This window comes from Lutra lutra, chromosome 16 (assembly GCF_902655055.1).
Source record: "Lutra lutra chromosome 16, mLutLut1.2, whole genome shotgun sequence".
NCBI classification, from domain to species: Eukaryota; Metazoa; Chordata; class Mammalia; order Carnivora; family Mustelidae; genus Lutra; species Lutra lutra.
Genome location: NC_062293.1, coordinates 140413 through 157448, shown reverse-complemented (window position 1 = coordinate 157448; position 17036 = coordinate 140413). Strand labels below are relative to the sequence as shown.

The 17036-nt window shown below is 55.8% G+C and overlaps 1 protein-coding gene across 12 annotated transcripts in view; it reads right to left on the bottom strand.

The window, feature by feature from the left end:
• The window catches only part of B3GNTL1 (UDP-GlcNAc:betaGal beta-1,3-N-acetylglucosaminyltransferase like 1), an 86084-nt gene that overhangs the window by 57331 nt on the left and 11717 nt on the right, over nt 1-17036 (bottom strand). For 8 of the 12 annotated variants that reach the window (XM_047709335.1, XM_047709338.1, XM_047709332.1 and 5 more), the window contains exon 4: nt 13572-13636. The exons of 3 other annotated variants lie outside the window; for them this stretch is intronic. In XM_047709335.1, coding sequence (XP_047565291.1) covers nt 13572-13636 — 65 coding nt within the window. Of the gene's footprint in view, nt 1-13571; nt 13637-14358; nt 15897-17036 lie in introns of those variants that run through there. One more of the 12 variants, XM_047709343.1, reaches the window with a different exon arrangement.

Below are 17036 nucleotides of genomic sequence, written 5' to 3'. Positions count from 1 at the left end.
GGTGGCTTTCAGAGGGTGGGGAGGCTGGCAAGCCGCAGCGCAGTGGAGCCGGACGCGGAGGGTCACAGAGCTCAAACCCAGGCGGGGCTGTCCGGCCAGTGAACAAGACGACATCGGACTGTGGGGTGGATAAGAGACGGAGCCGGGAAGGAGCGAGAGGGGCTCTGGGGCGGCTGCCCACGTGCCTGCTTCGTGAGGGCCGGTGCCCTTCTCTGGTGTGTTCCTTACAGAGTGGGCGATGCCACAGACGCGGCTCTGAGCGTGACGAGAGCTTGGCAGAACCACTTCTGGGTGACTCTGCCTGGAGCCCGGTCCGCACGGCGAGCTGAGACCAGGGCATACGAGCTCTCGGTCAGAACCACGTCAAAGTCTACTCCTCACTTCACAGTGAATTCTTAACACAAAAACCTACTATAACTGATAAGGTAATTTAGAAGATTTACAGCAACAAAACAGGGGATTAAATTTTTTTTTTAAAGATTTTATTTACTTATGTGACAGAAAGAGATCACAAGTAGGCAGAGAGGCAGGCAGAGAGAGAGGAGGAAGCAGCTCCCTGCTGAGCAGAGAGCCCGATGCGGGGCTCGATCCCAGGACCCTGAGACCATGACCTGAGCCGAAGGCAGAGGCTTAACCCACTGAGCCACCCAGGCGCCCCTGGGGATTAACTTTTAATACCAGTTTTTGATAGCACCAAAACCTGTAAAATACTTAGTGATGAATTTTGTTAAATTTATGCAACACCTGTACACTGAAAATATAAAACATTTCTGATGGAAATCCAAGAAGCCTAAAGAGATGAAGAGATGTACCGTGTTTATGGGTCAGAACATCCAGTGTTGGTAAGACCCCCACATGGGTCGAGAGAGTCAATGCAATTCCAGTAAAACCCAAGCAGATGTGACAGCTCGGTCCAAATGCAGAAATTGATTCAAAAGACCTAAGAAAACCAAAGCCATTTTGCAAAGACAGAACACAGCCGGAGGCCCTGACCACACCAGGTCCTTTTTCATTGCTCCTGCCGCAGCTACCGGAACAGAGGCCGCGTGAAAGTGGCTCGAGGACGGAGATGGGGTCTGCACCGTCGGCCCCCGACCTTCAGCAGAGATGCTGCGTGGGCTCAGGTGCCGGAGCCGGGTCCGTGGCGGGAGAATGTTCCCACCCCCGTCCCCCTCCACACAACACTCAGATAAGCCCGAGCAGCTCACACACCTCCGTGTAAAAGACAAAACCAGAAAACCTCTAGGGAGAAACAGGGACAAAGTCCTGGGGCAGAGATTTCCTCGGTTCTTAGGACCCCAAAGCACAAATCTTGACAGGAAAAACTGAGAAGATGGACTTAATCATAACCCGTAACTTCTGCTCCTTAAGACGCCTCTGAGAAATGACAACAAAGTCAAGTCATAGACCAGGAGAAGGACCCTGTGTCTCCCTGAGAAGTCACAGGAGGACGCGCAGGTGACCAGGGAGTGCCTGTCTTTGGTCATCGGGAGATGCCATCCAAGACCACGGGAGACAGTCCCACAGGTGCGCCCCGAGGCTCAAGGACAGACAACTCCAAGTGCTGGGAGGGGACTCAGACTGAAACTGTTCACACCCCTTTGGAAAATCGTTCTCAAGCCTCTTACAAAGGCAAACGAGCATCTCTATCCCCCATCAGCTCTGTCACTGGAGACTCACCAGAGCGACCGCACGCCCACCGCGAGTCTGTCCTCACGGCCGCCGGACCCCCGTGGTGCTGACGGAGCCGGCTCAGCAGCCCCTGAAGACCGACACGCAGATGTCGGCGGCAACACGGGTCTGTCTCCGAACCAGCGTGCTGAGCAAAACGGGCCGACCACGAGAGCACACCCCCTGGGTTCCGCGTGCCCTTTGCTCCGGGGCAGGAGGAAGCCCTGCGGAAGGGGGAGAGGAGACGACCGGACAGCTCTGCGCCTCTTCTGGAGAGACCGCGTTGGCGTCCTCCAAGGAGCAGGGTGAGCGCCGAGTGGTGGGAGGCCACGCCAGCCTGGACTGCAGGGGCCTCCCGTGGGCACGTGCGTTTGTGCACAGTCAATGGGTGTCTTTTATTATGTGGCTGATTTTAACTCTGTCTCCCGTAAAGCACACCTAGTATTTAGGGAGAAAGTTCACTTTCCCTTTTGAACTCACTTCTGAGTTCACTCCATGCCGCTTTGTTAAAGTCCTGCCAGGCTCGGGTTCCGCACGGCTGCTCGGGACACAGCAGCACCCCAGATGCACGGTGTTTGCCCGTCTGTCTCCAGCCCCCATTCCCATGCACACACAACTTTTCTGTAGCCACGATCCTAGCAGAAGCACACACGTACCGGGGATCAAACCCGTGGACTCACTAAATACACACACACACTCAGGCTGTGCCATCCCTCCTCCAACAAAATCCAGACTAGACGGCCAACGCCCCTCCCCGGGCTCCCTGCTCCTTCGACAGAGGAAATCCCTGTCGCTGGGAGAGAAGACAAGAATTCCTGGGATCAGCAAGAGATTCGGCAGGAAGGAGGAGGGGCACGGGGATCTGGGCTGCAGGGGCAGGATGGGGGCTGCCGGGGGCTCACACAGCCCAGAGCCGACAGCCCTTGCCTTCCATCTCCTGCCCTCCTGTTCTCGGGGCAGGTCAGCATGTGTGCCCTGCCAGCTGGGCACAGTGGCCCCTCCTGTCTACCAGGCCCCAGCGTGAGCACAGGAAACAGCAGGGGCCTGTGGCACAAAGGGAACACAGAGTGACGCAGGAGGGCAGGGAGACAGGCAGAGGTCACTGCCGCGGGCAGGAACGGGAGGTGTGCCACCTTCCTCTTCTCAGGAGGAGCAAAGGAGCTGTTCTGAAGCTCGTGAGCCAAGCCTGCCTGCAGGGTCTAGAGTCTGTCCATCCACCGTGGCCCAAATCCACGTCTGCAGCAGGCTCTCTCTCCTGGCCAGTGGGTTCCGCAACCAGCCCTCCGAGGGGCAGCTGGACAACACCCCAGCTCACCCCCTTTCCTAGGCCGTAAAATGGAAACACCCTGCACAAACAGAAAATACTCCAAAAGCGCACCGCTGTCTGGGGCACCCGTCTCTGTAAAGAAACGAAGGTCCGAGGCCCTGACAGGAGCCGGAGCCTGCCAAGCACAAACGCCCAGAGCTGACACAGCCGGTGTGGCTCCGGAAGCAGCGAGTGGCCACGTGCGGGGACTTCTGGGGCGCACGTGGCCCTCTGCTCGGCTGTTCTCCGCTCCAGGGAAGCCTCTCGGGGTGCTGAGAAGAAGGACTCTCTGCCCTTCCGAGAACAAACGGAGCAGCCCACACGCGCAGACCGGCGCCCCGTGCGGACGCCCAGTGAACAAGGGTCGGTCCGCCCGGCCTCCCCGGCCCACGGAGGGTCCACCCGGCCGCTCGAGGGTGTCCTCTGCTCCTTGCCGCAGCTCCTCGAGCCGCACCTGGGAAAGTCACCCCCAAGAGCACAGGCCCTCCTCCTGACCCAGCTCATGCCCTGGCTCGGGCTCCAACCCAGAGCCCATAATTCGCCTCGGGAGAGCCGAAGAGAGGTGGTGCTGTGCCCGGAGAAGCAGGGGCGCGCGCGTCACCCCAACACCCCCGGCGCTGTCCCCGCAAACACCCCACGTGTGGGAGCACAGGGCCATCAACACACACTCACAAGAGCTGACAAAGTGCAAAACCATTTGTAAACGAAGCTTTGAGTTTTCTGTCCCTTGTTTATTTGAATGGATGCGGGTGTTTATCTACCCGGATACGTTGTTGAAGACAGAACAAAAGGCGTGCTTTTTAAAACAAAAGAAAATTCTCATTTGCCAACCACTGAGGTTCACCCCAGTTGGGAACGGAATCTCGCAGAAGCCCGGGTGGATCCCTGCATAGCAGCGTCCGTGAGGCTAGAGGGATGACTCGGCCCAGGGAGGCAGCAGCCTGGAGGCCCCGCCTGGCTCCCTCCTGTGCCTCTCCTCCCCCAGGGCTTCCTGCCCACCCCTTGCCCGTGGAGCCCAAACTTCTAGCCAACAGTCCATTGGAAAAGCAGGTGTCTGCAGGCCCTGCAGACCGGAACCTGCCACGTGGCCCAGCTGTGTCCCAAATTTCCCGGGTTCTAGGCAGCAGATACCAACACCCTTTTCTGAATGACCCCACATGTGACTCACAAGTCAGAGAGAAAAACCAGTGCGTGTGGGATGCAGATAGGAGAAAGGCAACCCCCCCACCTTACTTGCTGGCAACAGGGGTGTCCCACCCATCACTGGCCGCGGGCCACGCTACACAGAGCAAGACACCACGCCTGGCAGCCTCCCGGGCGCAGTCACCCCTGGGCTCAAGGCTGTGCTCTCAAAGTGTCCTGTGTCCCACTCCTGGGAGGTACTCTGTCCCTTTGCTTCTGCCCAACCTCCCGCCCTCCCCGTGCACACAGGACAGAGCTGGAGGGGAACAGAAACCAACTGAAAGTACCTAGATCAGTCCGTATGCCTCCTTACTAGCAGTTTGGGCAAAATACTCACTGGAAAAGTGGCTGAAATCACTTCTCAGTCACTTGCAAAAAGGTTGTTTAAGGACCTTCCTCTCTGTCAGAGAAAAGCCAGATGGTGCACTAGACCCTGGAGTAGCTGGGGGGGCGGGCGCGGACAGCATCACGAGACACCCCCCCCACCGGCACAGGGCCCTGCTGGGTCCTCCACACCTGCCTGGACTCCACGGTGAAAGGGGGTGAGCACAGACCCTCCAGGACCGGAAGCGAGAGCTCCTAACATGCCCGATTGTGGGGAGGGAGCCTCTGAGGCCTGTGGGGTCTCTGTGCAAGGATGCCTCACATTGGCCCCAGGCAGGGAGCCCACAGGCACCCCAGCAATGGCCGCCCCTGGTCCACGGCAGCCCCAAGTCCTCTGCACCCCAACAGCTCCATGGCTGGGGGCCAGACACTTCTGCTCTCTCCCCTGGGAAATACACTCAGAGAGGACTGGCTGATTCAAAGCCCCACCATCCCTCTTCTCCACTCCAACACAGAGCTAGTTTGGGGAGGCTTGTTTCTGAACAGGAGCAGAACCAAAGGGACCTACCTGTGGGGGCGCAGACACCCATGATGTGGGGTGAGCGTGGGCAGAGCCCCCACGACCACCTTTCTCACATCACTGAGCTGGCAGCTTTTATGGGATGACGGAACCACTCGGGAAACATCTGTCCAATGGGTACCGGGGGGGGGGTACCCGGCTGGAGGAAAAAGGAGCGAACAGTCCAGGGAGTGGCCCCCTGTGAAACAAGGACGACTCTGGAGAATTCTAAGTGTGTTGGTAGAAGACCTCTCGTCCTTGATGTGGGTCCGTGCCCCGGGGGACGCGGGCAAGACCCCAGGCTGCTCTCTGGTAGCCAGAGCTTGACAGAACCCTCCATGCAGCTAGATAAGCAGACGCCAGCACGCGAAAGCACGTGGGCCCAGGGTCAGAGCTGCCTGTCCCCTCCGGCACCACCAACACCTTTACGGACCATGCTGGCCATGCAGAGCAGCAGACGGCCATGGCCACACAGGGTAGGACAGAGCAGCCAGCCGGCCTGGGCCAGACTTCACGCTCCAGGGGCCTGCTGCGTGTGCACGAGTAAGAACCCTGGTCTTCTGTCACGAGCACAGACAAGATTGGGAGGCTGAAAGGGAAATGGCCAAAGACTGAGGACACCTGCTACACAGGCCTGCCCTGGGGCCCAGCAGAGGCCACTCCTGCGTGGACGGAAGGACTGGGCCCCAGAGCACAGACCCCACATCTTCTTACACACGAGCTGCCTCGGTCCCAGACAGTTTGGCCTACCGTTCTCCGGGGCAGAGAGCCACCAACAAACAAAATGAACCACTAATGCATCTCAGAGGACCTGGGAAAGAGAGAGAAGCAGCCGCCCCTGGAGCTGCTGGGAGAAAAGACAAAACAGGGGCCCCCAGAGGTACCCTGGTACATGGAGGAAAGGCTCCCGGGAGCTGAGAGCCAGAGCTCCAGCCTCTGAAAGCAACTGGGAGCATGAAATGTGTGGTCACAGCCCCCCAGCTGGAAGGCCAGACAGCGACATGCAAAATTACACAGACACAGAAATCATAGAGAAAAGAGCAACTATAGGGTCGGACATTCACACACAAGAGACCCAAGAGGAAAAAACTAGATGGAAAAAAAAATTATGAGCTAATATTGAAAAACTCATCTTATTCGAAAAAATCTTGAGGCTGTGCTTTGAAAGAGCTCACCAAATTCCAGGAATGATTCTTGACAATCAGAAAAAGTCCAAATTCCAAAACTACAGGAGAAACTCATAAACCTTCAGTAGCAGACAGATTTTAAAAACCAATAAATCCCGACTGCCACAGGAAGAACATACGACAAAGCCCAGCACCTTTCCCCGAGGACGGCCATCAGCCAGCGAGGCCGGAGCGGACCCACGGGACCCGGATAAGGGAGGTCGCTGTCCTCGCCGCAAGTGATGTTCAGGGCAGGGAGGCAGGAGTGGGGCGAGAGGCACAGAGATCGGAGAGGAAGGGATAAATCACACTCTTTGCAGAGGACACAACGGTCTAGGACCTCCTCAGGACTCTGCCCCAAAACCTAGAGCTAAAGGGGGCTCTGCAGGGTCGACACATAAAAATGATCACATTTCTCTACCCTGACGACAAACAAGCGAATGTAGAAATTCAGACGCCAACGTCTCTTTCCAATGGCTTCCAAGCCAAGGGCATGTCAGCATGAACATGACAGCATGTATGTGACCAGGGACCCCGGAGGTCACAGGATGCTGACAAGACGCCCAAGAGCAGCTGAGTGTGTGGGGTCCACGCTCCTCAGCACACGTTTCTCAGGCACTGCTGTGAGGCCCTCTTCCGAGCGGGGTGCTTGAGGTGCGAAGGCCCAGGCCCTCCCACGGCAGGCGTGTGCAAGCTGGTGGTGGCCGGGAGCAGGGCACCCGCGTGCAGGCCGAGGGGTGCGACTCCTCGGGAGCTGGCGGCACTCAGAGGCGAGGGCATCGTGGGGAAGCTGCAGGGGAGAGAGTGCGCGAGGCTCTGCAGGGGTGGGGGGCGATTCCGCCGCACCTGGCACCACGGGGCCCACATGGGGCCCACAGATGAATGACCTCCAGGTGGGGCGGCGTCCTGGGAGCTGCTCCGATGGACAAGCACCCCATGTTCCAGACACAGCAAGCCGCCTGCGCCCCGGGGGCCGGCAAGCCCAAGTGCGGCCCAGCAAGGAGGCATCAGGAGCCGTCTCCCTGCAAACACATTTTGTTCTGATGCACCGTCCGTACGCTGCCTTCGCTGCAGACGGCTGCAGACCCCAACATGCCCTCCAGGAAAGGCCAGCCGAAGGAATGGCGATCCCCAGGAGAGCCGGGGGTGCCTGGCATGGCTCTGCGGTCCACCGTGTTGGGCGACCCGAGGCAGCACCATCAGGAACGGGGCAAATCAGAATCACGTTCCGCACAAGGAGGTGTGAGTAACGCCGTTGTGAAGCAGACACCTGTCGACAAGACAAGCGCCCGGCGGCCTTCCAACATCAAGACGGGGAAAGTCAAGGACAGGCTTCAGAATGTTCCAGACAGAGATGAAGGACATGAGACAATGGGCTCCAGCGTGTGGTCCTGACCAGGCCTCAGGTGACATGTGAACAAGCTGGGTGTGAAGGGTCCATCCTGTATGTGTCCCCCCCCTCTGCTGGGTGGAGGCGTCCTTCCTGGCAGGAAGCCAAGCGCTCCAGGTGACAGACGCAATGCTGGGCACAAAGTCCAGTTCTCCGCACCGTCCTTTCCACTTTTCTCTAAGCTTGAGAAAGAAAAATGGGCGGAAAGACGAGCGGGGGCTCACATTTCACAACAGATTGAAACACTGAGAGGCTCCAGCAGAAGTCAAGAGGCCGACGGTGCTAAGTGTTGGGAGGCCATGGACCCCGTGGCTGGGCTCTGAGGGCTGCAGCCATGTGACAGACGGCCACGCTCCGTGGCAAGGACTGCACCCAACTCGCTCCCGAGATACCATGGGGTGTGGTAGTGTCACCCCCGAGACCAAAGGCTGGGGACAGTCTGTCTCTGTGAGCCGAGCTGTGCGGCAAGCCTAACGCAGGCACCCCAGGCTGCAGAGACAGGTGTGGCAGGGTGGGAATGAGCCCCCACGGGCAGGCCGACAGCCTTCAGCTCACCAGGGAAAACACCACGTGCTCCACAGTGGGCACTTGACTCGTGATCTCCCGTGAGCCTCGGGTCCTGCTTTCTATAGAAACCGATATGAGGGGCGCCTGGGTGGCTCAGTGGGTTAAAGCCTCTGCCTTCAGCTCGGGTCGTGATCTCAGGGTCCTGGGATCGAGCCCCACATCGGGCTCTCTGCTCAGCAGGGAGCCTGCCTCCCTCCCTCTCTCTCTGTCTGCCTGTCTCTGCCTACTTGTGATCTGTCTGTCAAATAAATAAAATCAATCTTTAAAAAAAAAAAGAAAGAAACCGATATGAGACAGATCATGGTCTAAATACAAAAGAAGAACCATAAGCCGCTAGAAGAAAAAGTGAGAACAGCTTCTCCTCTGGGGAAAAAGGAAAAAAAATAACTATAAAACAAAAAAATACATTGGGAGTTCAACAAAATTTAGAACTTCGGTTCATCGAAAGCCATCACTACATGTGAAGGTGAGTCACAGATGGGAGAGGACATTCACGGACTGACAGCGGACCCGCACCCCAAACACAGAACCTCCACGGCTCACTGACAAGACAAACAGCCCGATTAAAGAAAAACAGGCAAAAGACTTGAACAGACACATCACGAAAGAAACCAACGGCCATTAAACCCGTGAGAAGCGCTCGACAGCACCAGGCCCCAGAGAAACGCAAACCAAAGCTGCAACGAGACACACTCTGCACCTGCGGGATGGTTAAGACGGGGACCAAAGTGTCCGCATCGGCGAGGTGGCCCCCCCACCGCTGCGCGCTGAGCAACCTCAGGGTTCGGCAGGTTCATTTTCAGCGAGGCACACCTTTCCCCTGTGACCAGTCAACCCCACCCCTCGGTGTCTCCCGAAGAGAAATGGAAATACACATCCACAAAAAGACGGACGTAAGAATGTCAGTAAAATAACCCGGACAGGAAACGGCCCCAGCATCAGTAACCCTAACCCTAACCGCGGGGAAAGAGGCTGCGGCCAAGGGTGTCCTGTGCGGCTCCCCCTGCGGATCTGGGTCCCGCAGAAGCACAGCGGACGTTCTGAGGGACGGAAATGCTCTGTGTCTCAGTGGGGGCGTTAGGTGTGCGGGTGGACGCAGCTGTCAAAACTCACCAAATTTTCACTTTGTGTGTAATTTTCACACTGAAATCTTGCATTTCACTGTATATAAAGTTTACCTCCATTTAAAAAAAACTGATCTACAAAGATATATAATATGGATGGATCTTAATAACACACGTTTTAAAATATTACATGACCTGATACTCCTTGCATAAAGATAAAAACACTGAAGTTTTTAGGTGATGTTTTCAGCTCTGTGCAAATACCAGAGTTCAGGATTAGGACACAGTGTGTGACAGGTGGCAGACGGGTGCAGGGGACGGTCAGCGGGCCGGCTGGCTCCAGTCCTGGATGGCAGGTTTCATGGGCACGAATACCACACCTCCGTCAAGACTACAGGTACAGACCAAACAGAGGCTGTGGGACGCATGAGCAAGCGTCCTGAACCGAGGCTTGTGACCAACTCAGCTCTCTGCTCCCAAGACCCTGAGGTCTACGTCTGAAAAGAAGATGAAGACATCAGGCTAGGGGCTGGGCTGGGATAGGTGACAATACCTGAGTCACTATATTCAGGACTTAGGGACACCCATGCAGTCCCTAGAAGAGAAGGTATCTTAACCCTCACGGGAGAAAGTAAATGGAAAGGCTGAGAAGGAATGAGCGAGCATAGAAATGGACCAAACCCACAGAGATCAGAAACTTAACAAAACAAAGGTGCACGGCGCCACAGGCAGCGGTCAGGCCAGGGCGCGGCTAACCCTAACCCAGGGCGCGGCCACAGCTGAGGGCAGCACAGGGTGGGGCCTGTCTCTGTCCTTTCCTGAGGATGCCAACCACCTCCTGGAAGACGGGGCATTCTCCGGGGGGGGGGGTCCCCTTGGCCCTCCCCGCATGGGCCATGGGCCCAGGCTCGCTCCCGGTGGTCCCCTGCAGCCCGTTAGGTGCTGTGGCCGTCAGGACAGACAGCTCTGTGGTGGCTAATGGGGCTCCTGATGCAGACACCGGACGGCCAGGGTCCTAAGGGAAGCGGCTGCAGGCAGAGGTTCTCCACTATGGCGGGGATAAGCCTTGGAAGGGTCGCCCTCAGGAAAGCGGGGACGGACGGAGCCCCGTTCTAAGCCCTCCTTTCCACACACGCCATATCTGCTCACCTCAAGGGCCCGGAACTCAAGTCCCTGTCAGGGCACACACGGTAAAGGCCGCCTCCTTCAAAGGCCAGACTTCTGTTTGCTTATCCTCCTCCACCCCATGGTCTGGAGCCACCGGGTCCTAATGAACCAGGTGTGCGCCCATCTATGCGCCCGGCCCTCTCACAGGCAGCTGCGCCCATCAGCCACCAGGAAGGCGGACGGACGGTGCCACCCTGCCCTGTGAGTACAGCTAGCGGTCATGCCAATCCCAGGCAAAACTCACCAAAATTCACCTCACGAATTTATTTTAAGTAAACTGCAAGAACAGGTCACATTTCTCGAGTCGGGCAAGTTTTCCTTGGTCAGATTTGGCGACACCGTGTTTCTCCACGCCCAGAACGGAGACATGGTCCTTGGTCAGATTTTGGCGACAACCGTGTTTCTCCACGCCCAGAACGGAGACATGGTCCTTGGTCAGATTTTGGCGACACCGTGTTTCTCCCACGCCCAGAACGGAGACATGATCCTTGGTCAGATTTTGGCGACACCGTGTTTCTCCCACGCCCAGAACGGAGACATGGTCCTTGGTCAGATTTTGGCGACACCGTGTTTCTCCCACGCCCAGAACGGAGACATGATCCTTGGTCAGATTTTGGCGACACCCGTGTTTCTCCCACGCCCAGAACGGAGACATGGTCCTTGGTCAGATTTTGGCGACACCGTGTTTCTCCCACGCCCAGAACGGAGACATGGTCCTTGGTCAGATTTTGGCGACACCGTGTTTCTCCCACGCCCAGAACGGAGACATGGCCTTGGTCAGATTTGGCGACACCGTTGTTTCTCCCACGCCCAGAACGGAGACATGGTCCTTGGTCAGATTTTGGCGACACCGTGTTTTCTCCCACGCCCAGAACGGAGACATGGTCCTTGGTCAGATTTTGGCGACACCGTGTTCTCCCCACGCCCAGAACGGAGACATGGTCCTTGGTCAGATTTTGGCGACACCGTTGTTTCTCCCACGCCCAGAACGGAGACATGGTCCTTGGTCAGATTTTGGCGACACCGTGTTTCTCCCACGCCCAGAACGGAGACATGGTCCTTGGTCAGATTTTGGCGACACCGTGTTTCTCCCACGCCCAGAACGGAGACATGGTCCTTGGTCAGATTTTGGCGACACCGTGTTTCTCCCACGCCCAGAACGGAGACATGATCCTTGGTCAGATTTTGGCGACACCGTGTTTCTCCCACGCCCAGAACGGAGACATGATCCTTGGTCAGATTTTGGCGACACCGTGTTTCTCCCACGCCCAGAACGGAGACATGATCCTTGGTCAGATTTTGGCGACACCGTGTTTCTCCCACGCCCAGAACGGAGACATGGTCATGCCCAGTGGGCAGCAGGGCTCTCGCGGCTCTGACCCCCAGCGCACCCCCTCCGCACGGTTTCCAGGACTAACCAGGCGTCTGACCTGCTCCTCTCTTCCTGCCCACCACTGAAGGACCCGCCTGTCCATGCTGCCCTCCGCCGGCTGCCCTCCGCCGGCTTCTTCAGGAGCCTCCCGGGCCTGTGGTTCTTGCCATTCTGAACTGGCTCTGCTGGGTCCAACTTGCCTTCCTCCGTTTTCTCTCCTGGCCTCCAGCAAACACAGAGAGAGCCGGAGGGTACCAGACAGGAGAAGGTGTCTTCAACCCTCCTCTCTCCTTCGCCTGCGTCCTGCCGGTGGAGCTTCCTGGGTACGGGGTTCCAGAAAGAACAGCCTCAAAGGAGAAGCAGAAAATCACCTCCTGCCTTCACCCAAAGGCTGTGAGAAGCACACTTTGCTGTCTTTGGTGGAAAACTGTCTTTGTTTAGGAAAGTGCTGGATGGACCATCTGAGAGTGAACAGGCCCCAGCTGGGTCTGCAAGGAGATGAGGGAACAAGAGGGAGTTTTGTCTAAGAAATGAGGCAGAAGAAGAAACAGGAGCTGCTGAAGTAGCAGGACGGACGGACATGGTCGCCCCAGTGTCTGTCTCCAAGACCAGGGCTGCCCGCTCGCACAGAAACACAATCTCCCCAGACCTGCCCGTGGGCCCAGACCCCACACAGAAGTTCCTGCACCCTACAAGATAACAAGCAGGTTCGTAGGAGAATCAATTCAGCAAAAACTCTGAGCCACGGCTGACCTCGCGAAGGCCGAGAGAAGCCACGCAAAGTGCCCAGAAGTTGTGGCGCCCTGCAGCCCAGATCCAGACGGGCCCGAGGGAGACTGCGCACGCGCAGACGTGCCTACATCCTGTTTTAAAGTGAGTGAAGAGAAACCCACGGCTGAGCTATCTATGCAGTCATGCCTTTTCCACCTGTGCCAACCCTCTGCCACGGGACTGAAGATGCTTCAGAAATGCCGCGGTGATCCCACATCCTGACGGGACACACGTCGTTTCCAGAGTTTCTGTGAGCCCTACAGGTAACGTCGAGGAGCTGAGGGCATGAGCATTTAATAAGTTTGGTTTTTTTTTTAAAGATTTTATTTATTTATTTGACAGGTCACAAGTAGGCGGTGGGGGGGCGGGCAGGCTCCCCGCCCAGCAGAGAGCCCGACGCTGGCCCGATCCCAGCACCCGGGGACCATGACCCAAGCTGAAGGCAGAGGCTTAACCCACTGAGCCACCCAGGCGCCCGCATTTCATACGTTCTCGATACTAAATGCATAATGATACCGCCAACACCCCCAATTCCCACCCTGCAACTACGGAGTAACTGCACTTCCGAAAACCCTGTGAGCACAGATTTTTAAAAACTTGGGTTTTCTTACTAACATACCTTATGTTTCCTTGGTCACAAGTGACTGAAAGATATGTTAAAACCCACCAGCAGTCAGCTGTCCTGAGCCCCCCACTCCTGTCCCTCCGTCCTTCCCGACAGACCCACCACTGACCCTTCTCTGGGCTTTCTCATCACTCGCCTGCACTATTTCCTCTAAAGCTGTTCATCCTCTAAGTGTCTAAGTGATTCTGCTGTGCAATTCTGCATTTTCATAGAATCCTAGTTACTAAAAATGAACTCATTAAGTGCTATGGCAATTTGACAGCAAGAGCCCAGGAACTTTAAAGTCTGATCATTAAATATCAGAACCATGATTTTCAGGAACTAAAATGTCAGGTCATTTATCTATGCAACCACTACACACACACACACACACACACACACTTCAAATAAAACAAAGAGTTACTTACCGAATCCAAAAAGCAAAGGTAAGATCCTGAGCTCTGTGCTATGGCTTGATTTTTAGAATATCCAACTGTTTGAAAAAAGGAAGAGAAAAGTTCTTTTATAATTCGATTTTCAGTGGCTTTCTCTTCCCCAGGATCTAGGGTAATGGCACCACAAGGAAGCAAAGAACGCGGTACATGACCAGGTGAGAAGAGGTCAGCTTTAGATGGAATGAACGCAAAGCCAACAGAAAACACTGCTCCATCTTTAGGGGCTGGGACACCGAGAGCCCCTGGGACCAGCGTACAGATCAGGGACTGTTCCCTGGAGGAGAACAGAGTCTGCAACCATTTACCGAGTATAACACGAAGCTAAGCCGCGGGGAACATTCAGAAAGAAAAAACGCGAAGTGTCCCTGGTGGAAGTGCCGGAGCAGATGCTGGTGGGAATGCTGACGAGAGTCAAGACACGGTGACCGGTGACCGGGGGAGGGGGAGCCCGTGTGTGTGACCGGTTGGTACAAGCTCGCTGACCTGGACACCGCGAGCAGTTATCGGAACGCATCTCCCGGGGGCAGCTGCGGTCAGTGCAGCGCTCACCACGTGTGAACACGCACACACTGGGACCCCGCGGCTCCCTCGCTAGGAGCAGGCTCCCCGAACACCCCTGCACGCTCCCCAAGCCATGACGGCCCCTGACGTAGGATGGGAAAGCTGAGGATATACTGTGATGAGGGTGAGCAGTCCCGGTTTGCACACGCGTGTGGATGATGCCCACACAGTGTTCAAGGTCACATGGCAGCCAGCTCACCTGGTATCAGGTGGTTCCCTCAGGATGTGGGCAGGGCCGGAAGGGACACGGTCGGCTCTTCATCACGGCGCTGGGGACGCGCTCCGTTCGAGAAGATTAACCAAACCGGCATTTATGATCAGTGTGCTTTTCTGGATGTGTGTTATGTTTCAAGAACACTTTGCCTTCAGAGAGATTACAACTGAGTTGAAAAAAGTTAAGTGACGACCTCTGGCAATCTCTCCTTCTTGGAGAGAAGAGAGTAGCCTGCGTTGTGTTTTCACTTCAGTGCCAAACAAAAGGTGCCAGGAGAAGTATCGGGAGGCTTATGACGACAAGGGGGCGAGAGGGGGTCTGGGGCTGCTCGAGCCTGAGAGAGAGCAGAGGCCCAGTGGTGTGGGGAGCAGCAGGCCGTGGTGGGTAGGGGGGCAGGCCAGCCCCATCCACTACCTGGTGAGGAGTGGCCGTGGGAATTCACGCCAAGCCAGCTGTGGCCAGAGGCCGGTTCCAGGCGGTACTCAGAGGGGCTGAGGGGACGGCAGGGGCACGAGGTACATCCCCCCAACACCTGCACCGAGTTAACCAGCCAGTCACGGACTTGGGGCCATGGAGAAAAGCCACGCAAAGTAAAACAGATGTGCGCGGACATCAAACAATAAATCCCCCTCGCACACCAGCTCGGGGGACCCGAAGCACGTCTCATTGGTGCCGCTGCCTTAGGCTGCACCGGAGCACGCCTGTTTTTCACGCCAAGGACATGCCCGTCTGCGGCTCCAGTCGGCAGCGTGGAGCCAACTCCAGCACCACTGCCAGTCCCGCTGGGCCAGAGAAGCCGTGCTCGGGTGGCCCAGGCTGTGACCCAGGCCAGTGCCCTTGTCCAGGCCGTTTTCCCACCAGATAGCAGCTCAGGCTCTAGCATTAACCCTAGCGCTCAGCCCACCCGAATCAGCGAGCACGGTGGCCCCAGGTCCCCCAGAAGCACAGATGTAACGGGCAGGGCCCAGAGATAGACTGAAGCACTGTCCCCACCGCTAGGCCCGGCAGGCCCGGGCAAAGGTCTCACGGGCTCCAAACCGAAGACACACGAAGATGAAATGGGAAGAGACGGCCCATGGTCACATTTAAATGACCAGGAGTTCTGTTTCAAGAGCTGCTTCGTGCAGTCCGATTTCAGAAGGGGAAAAATTGAACCAGAATTTGGATAATGAAGGAAAACGTGTCTCACGAAGGAAGCTGGAATTTCCTCACAATGAGCCTATGTTTGGCAAGGACAAGGAATTTGCTTTAATATTACTGCCTTGAAGAAAGTCAGAGGTTTGTGCCAGGGCCTGACGTCCAGGGAGGCTGTCCCTTTGTGACGGAGCCGGTTGTCATGGTCACAGCAAGAAAAACTCACTCTTGGAGAGAAGAGGGCAGCCTGCGCTGTTTTCACTCCAGCAAGCGACCGTATTTTAAAGAAATGTTTTGCTCTGTTATGACGTGAGATAATAAGAAATGAATCTTAATCCAATTTAAATAACTCAGCGCGCCTGAGAGAGGAAACGTGTGGATTTATGTATCTAAGAGTTCACCTAATTTTTTCTACTTCAGAAAATATCATTTCAGGAAAACACACTCTTTTTTTTTTTTTTTTTTAGAGATTTTATTTATTTGTCAGAGAGAGAGAGAGAGAGCAAGAGTGAGCACAGGCAGATAGAGTGGCAGGCAGAGGCAGAGGGAGAAGCAGACACCCCGCCGAGCAAGGAGCCCGATGTGGGACTCGATCCCAGGACTCTGGGATCATGACCCGAGCCGAAAGCAGCCGCTTAACCAACTGAGCCACCCAGGCGTCCCAGGAAAACACACTCTTTCGGATGTCATTGAGTTCACTCTGTTCTGTGACTGTGGCGCAAGGCCCCCTTCGAAACAACAGGGTGACGGCCTCATTCCTTCGCGCGACAACTGATTTTCTTGTCACTGACAACACATGTATGAATGTGATAGGACTCAAGTTATATCTAATCTATAAAAAATATATATATTTTTAAAGATTTTATTTATTTGAGAGAGAGACAGTGAGAGAGCATGAGCGAGGAGAAGGTCAGAGGGAGAAGCAGACTCCCCGTGGAGCTGGGAGCCCGATGTGGGACTAGATCCCCGGACCCCGGGATCATGACCTGAGCCGAAGGCAGTCGTCCAACCAACTGAGCCACCCAGGCGTCCCTATAAAAAATATTTTACGAGAAACAAAACTTGTGTTTAAAGTGCAGATTAGGGACGCCTGGGTGGCTCAGTTGGTTGGACGACTGCCTTCGGCTCAAGTCATGATCCTGGAGTCCCGGGATCGAGTCCCGCATCGGGCTCCCAGCTCCACGGGGAGTCTGCTTCTCTCTCTGACCTTCTCCCAGCTCATGCTCTCTCTCACTGTCTCTCTCTCAAATAAATCAATAAAATCTTAAAAAAAAAAAAAATAAAGTGCAGATTAATCAACCAAAGACACACCGTCACCAAAATGCCCTCGACTTCCTTTATGAACTACAGAAGATACAAAACATCTTAAAATTAAAGAATATTTTGGGGCGCCTGGGTGGCTCAGTGGGTTAAAGCCTCTGCCTTCGGCTTGGGTCATGATCCCAGGGTCCTGGGATCGAGCCTGGCATTGGGCTCTCTGCTCGGTGGGGAGCCTGCTTCCTCCTCTCTCTCTGCCTGCCTCTCTGCCT